The 5,415-nt window shown below is 48.4% G+C and overlaps 1 protein-coding gene across 1 annotated transcript; it reads right to left on the bottom strand.

The window, feature by feature from the left end:
- Window positions 1–2,253: 2,253 nt before the first annotated feature.
- LOC146303813 (uncharacterized) lies at window positions 2,254–5,190 on the bottom strand. Its single transcript, XM_084714360.1, has 3 exons — window positions 5,096–5,190; window positions 4,662–4,783; window positions 2,254–2,718 (listed from the first exon to the last, which is right to left on the bottom strand). Exons 2-3 carry the CDS (start codon window positions 4,761–4,763, stop codon window positions 2,254–2,256), a joined length of 567 nt encoding a protein of 188 aa, XP_084570486.1. The 5' UTR covers window positions 4,764–4,783; window positions 5,096–5,190.
- Window positions 5,191–5,415: the final 225 nt, after the last annotated feature.

Here is a 5,415-nt window from a genome sequence, read left to right as displayed (position 1 = left end):
GATGCAGTTAATTTAGTTCTCATTTCATTAACAGTAAAATAACTAAAATTTAATTATTAATGATTATTGATGATGGTTATTATCATACCACCTCCTCAACTGCTGATGTCATCACTGATGAAAATGAGCAACCTTCAAAATAAAAGCCTTTTTTTCTGCTGCAGATTAAATGTGAATCAAAGAGGTCATGTGATGTCAGCAGGACTGATGGGTCCACTCCTGATCAATACTGATCAATAAACTGGTTTCATGGTAGCCATACTGTAATTAACTGTCCTCTCGTCTCCTGACTGTCCTCTTGTCTCCTGACTGTCCTCTCGTCACCTGACTGTCCTCGTCACCTGACTGTCCTCTCGTCTCCTGACTGTCCTCTCGTCTCCTGACTGTCCTCGTCTCCTGACTGTCCCCTCGTCTCCTGACTGTCCTCTTGTCTCCTGACTGTCCTCTTGTCTCCTGACGGTCCTCGTCACCTGACTGTCCTCGTCTCCTGACTGTCCTCTCGTCACCTGACTGTCCTTGTCACCTGACTGTCCTCTCGTCTCCTGACTGTCCTCGTCTCCTGACTGTCCTCTCGTCTCCTGACTGTCCTCGTCTCCTGACTGTCCCCTCGTCTCCTGACTGTCCTCTCGTATCCTGACTGTCCTCGTCACCTGACTGTCCTCTCGTCTCCTGACTGTCCCCTCGTCTCCTGACTGTCCTCTCGTCTCCTGACTGTCCTCTCGTATCCTGACTGTCCTCGTCACCTGACTGTCCTCGTCACCTGACTGTCCCCTCGTCTCCTGACTGTCCTCTCGTATCCTGACTGTCCTCGTCACCTGACTGTCCTCGTCTCCTGACTGTCCTCTCGTCTCCTGACTGTCCTCTCGTCTCCTGACTGTCCTCTCGTTGTCCTACTGCTCTGATGTGTTGCAGCTGCACCAAACTTCACTGAAATGGAATGAGGCCGAGATGTTGTTGAGTATGTTGGTTTACTGGAAAGGCTCTGCTAAACTAAATGGAATGGGACCATCAGTATATTTACAATATGGCTGCACTGAAAAAGTTCAATTGATTGATTAGCAGTTGATGGTTTCTGTTAAGTCTGTTACTGAAGAAATAAAGAGACGAGTGTGAGGACTTGTTTTATTTGATGTCTTCAGACTGTTGGACAAAACAAACGTCTCCAGCTGGACTCAAACTTGTGATGTCATCTTTACCATGGAGATGTCAAACATCTGAAAGTCGTTCCTTTTTCTCTCCGACTGTTTCATCACCAGGATGAAAAAAAGTTGACTCTGAAAAATTACTTTTTATTTTACTTAATGTTTTTTTTTACCTGCAGGAGAAAAATGAGCATTTCCATGGTAACAGTTCATCGCCAGTAACTTCAGTTTGAACTCAGTTACCATGGAAATGGATCCCACAGACTCACCTGGTCCTGGATCAGGAGCTTGTTTATAAAAGTGATGTCACACTTATGCTTTATAAAACTAATTAACAATTTGTGATGTAATGATTATTTTCATTATCAATTAATCTGTTGATCTTTTCCTAAATGAATCGATTAGATTGATTATATGTTGATCAGACATTCAGTTTACTGTCAAAAACAGAAAATATTCACATTAAAGAAGCTGAAATCAGAGAAATTAGATTTTTTTTTTCCCTTAGAAAGTGACACAAAATTAATTATCTAAATAGTTGTAGATTAATTTTGTAGTCGATTAATAATCGTTTAATTGTTGCAGCTCTGGTTGTTTCCTGTTTTGTCCGTCCAGGTGAAATAAAGACAGTGCAGCACAGTTTTGTCTCATCCAGCAGCTCAATGATACAAACATGTTTATTCCCTTGTTTGTTTGTTTGTTTGTTTGTTTGAAAGAAGGCCATCATCATCATCATCATCATCATCACGTTTGTTTACATCAACAATCAGACAGAAACAACATCAGGTCCATGAGAACCAGTACAGTACCTCTTTGGTTCTGTCCACTTCAGTCTGTGGGACATTACGTTTCCCACAATCCTCTCTGCTGAGTCCGTTTCACATGAGGAAGTTCATCAGGTCTGAGCTCACACACTCAAATGTTCTCCAGATATTCTTCAACTGGAGGCCACATTCAGTTTTTCAGAATAAGGGCACATAATCTGTATTTTATTTTGTGGAGTCAGAGTGTCCTGATTGGCCGATCACAAGTTTTTTTGTTCGTTCTGACACAATCAGGTGTAGTGTTACCTCCTCTAGCCCCGCCCCTTCAGGAAGTCCAGCCTGTCTGATCACAGTGCGGGGGGTATGTCCAGCAGAGGGGCGTGGCTCAGAGACTCCCTCTTGTAGGTCTTGGGAGGCAGTTTGGGGACGCCGTGCCGGGGGGGCACGGGTGGACCGTCCAAGGGGAGGAGAGGGAGGGGTGGTGAGGGGAGGGGCATTTTCCTGGAGGCAGGGGAGGGGCTAGGGGTGACAGGGGCTGGAGGAGGGAGAGGCGGTGAGGAGGAGGCGGCGGTGGGGGCGGAGCTCATGGAGGGTGGGGAGGAGGTGGTGGAGGGGAAGAAGTCGCAGCGGGGGCGGCCCTGAGGTGGGGGCAGGAGGTGGAGGGGGGAGCTGAGGGGCTCCCGGGGAGGCAGGGAGGGGGGGCTGTCAGGGGGAGATGATGATGACAGAGACGAGGAGTAACGAGGGGGGAGGAGCTTACAGGTGGGCTGACGAGGGGGGACAGCAGGGGGGCTGTCCAACTTTGACATCATCTGGTGGGGGAGAAGGGGAGGGGAGACGGTCAGGAATCACACACCGGTTCTTACTACTGATCACAGATCAGAACATGTTCTCATGAGGATCGTTCTCAGGGTTCTACTAGACACAATTAGAACAGTTTTTCATGCTGAATTCTGTTTTCAGCCTGAGATGATAAGAGGGTCAGTTGGTCATTTGTTTAGTCCAGGGGGGGGGAACCTCTGGCCTCAGGGCCGTAAATGGCCCACGAGAACATTTCTACCGGCCGCAACGCAAAACAATTTTTATATTTTATGCACTTATAGTAATAAATAAATAAAAAATCAGGGAAAAAATGATGGACAGCCATTAGTTTTCTGAGATAAAACAGACGGTTATGTCTGTCGGAGTCGACGTCAGGGTCAGTGAATACAGCATGTGATGCAGCGACTGACACGGATGACGAGTGATGCATCATGGCGACTGTCAAGAAAAGGACGGTGGATGCAGAATGCCGAGTTACAGGAAAAATGGACAAAGGATTTTTTCTTTGTGTGCCTGGTTTGTGGCGAGGCGCTGGCAGTGATGAAAAAGGCAAATGTCGAGCGCCATTACAGCTGAACTCGAAGAGGTCAAATGTGTTTGGATAAAATCAACGCTCTTCGTCGGAGTTTGGCTGCTCAACAAGCAGCTTTCACACGACCACATGCCGACAGAGAGAATGTTGTGGTGAGTGAATTAATGGCCACGAAGCTGAAACCTCATGCCGAAGGAGAGTTTGTGAAGGAGTGACTCGCAGCCGCCGCGGAGCTGCTCGCGCCCGACAAAGCGTTGCAGACAGGATTACTGATACGGCACAAAATACTGAAAAAACACTGAAGGACACGAGACTTTGAGTATTTTTCTCTGGTCTGTGATGAGACAACAGACATCACAAACAGCGCAGCTCGCCGTTTTTCTGCGTGGGATTACGGCCGAGTTTGAAACAAAGGAGGAGTTGCGGTCTTTCCAAGCCGTCCACGGCGCTACTGAAGCTGAGGATTTGTTCGGTAAAGTTGTTGTGGCCATGAACAAATCTGAACTGCCATTTGAGAAGGTGAGCGGCATCGCCACTGATGGAGCGCCGGCAACGGTTGGCGCGCAAAAAGGATTGACTGCATTAGTCAGAAAAGAAATGAGCCGTCTGAGTCTGGATCCAAGTGAATTAGTTTAATGTCACTGGATGATTCATCAAGACAGTCTGTGCACGTTTCTGAAGCTTAACGATGTGATGAAAACCGTCGTTGTTATGTCGTTGAATGTGCAAACATCTGATGTGCCAGAGAATCTCCAAATGCTCAAAGTACAACAAACTCTGTCTGCTGGACTTTTACAATCTGTCCGTTCGTCCCGAGGAGACGTCCTGAAGTTTGCATCTCTGTCTGGGACAACAACAGTCGCACTCAAGACTGACTGACCCAAACTTGCAAAACCAGCTTTGAGAAGCATCATCATCATCATCATCATCATCATCATCACTGCCAGCTGACATCAGATGCATTAGGTGAGTCTGATGCGTAGAAATGCATCAGTCATAAGGCTTAATAACACAGTGGTTATAGACCTCAGAGGACTTTATACAAATTGAAATGGCCCTTGATATGAAAAAGGTTCTCCACCCCTGGTTTAATCAGTTGGTCGGTTGGTTGGTCAGTTGTTAGAGTCAACACACAGTTAAGATGTTGATGAGGGTTAGGGTCAGTCAGTTGCTTGGTCGGTTGGTTGTTTGGTCAGTTGTTAAGAATCAACACACAGTGAACATGTGCATGAAGGTCAGCTGTTTGGTGGTCAGTCTGTCAGTTGTTTATCAAGTCCACACACTGTTCAAATGTTGATGAAGGCAGGGTTGGTCTGTTGTTTGGTCGGTCGGTCGCGCGGTCGGCCAGTTGTTTGTCAGTGGTCGGTTGTTTATCGAGTCATCACTCGGTGAGTTTGTTACCTTCGAGGGAGACGATTCAGCAGGAGCCGACTCTGGACGCCTGCGAGGAGGAACAGGAGGAGGAACTGGAACATCCTCAGAACCTCGACTGAAACTGATCATGGAGGAGACGGAGGACGACCCTGAGACCAGAGACGACACAGAGTCAGACACAGACAGACACTTGACAGGTGTCCCTAATAAACTGGACACTGAGTGACAGAACAGGTCGATGCTGCCTGCAGCCGATTGGCTGGTTCCACACGAACAGCATCACAAAACACACGGTGAGCTATCAGCTGATGGTTTCCATGGAGACAGACAGGTGAGCCTGATGGTGTGACATAGTGATCGGGTGTTCAATATCCACGTGAAAGTGAGACACAGACAAATCACATGATGATGTCAGTGATGATGTCAGTGATGTACAGAGAGTCAGGAGGATCGATACTAACGTGGACCGTGAGGCAAAGAGACCACAGAGAAGATACTGTCGCAGGCTGCAGGGTGGAGAGGAGAAAACACTGTGAGGAGGAGGAGGAGGAGGAGGGGGAGGGGGGAGGAGGGGGGGGGAGAGGAGGAGGAGGGAGAGAGGAGGAGGAGCAGGAGGAGGAGGAGGGGGAGGAGGGAGAGGAGGGGAGGAGGAGGAGGAGGAGGGGGGAGAGGAGGGGGAGGAGGAGGAGGAGGAGGAGGAGGAGGAGGAGGAGGAGGGGGGAGGAGGAGGGGGGAGAGGAGGAGGAGGGAGAGGAGGAGGAGGAGGAGGGGGAGGAGGAGG

Source organism: Lutjanus erythropterus, unplaced genomic scaffold, assembly GCF_056507025.1.
Source record: "Lutjanus erythropterus isolate fLutEry1 unplaced genomic scaffold, fLutEry1.hap2 Scaffold_530, whole genome shotgun sequence".
Classification (NCBI taxonomy): domain Eukaryota; kingdom Metazoa; phylum Chordata; class Actinopteri; order Lutjaniformes; family Lutjanidae; genus Lutjanus; species Lutjanus erythropterus.
This window is presented reverse-complemented; position numbering and strand designations above follow the sequence as displayed.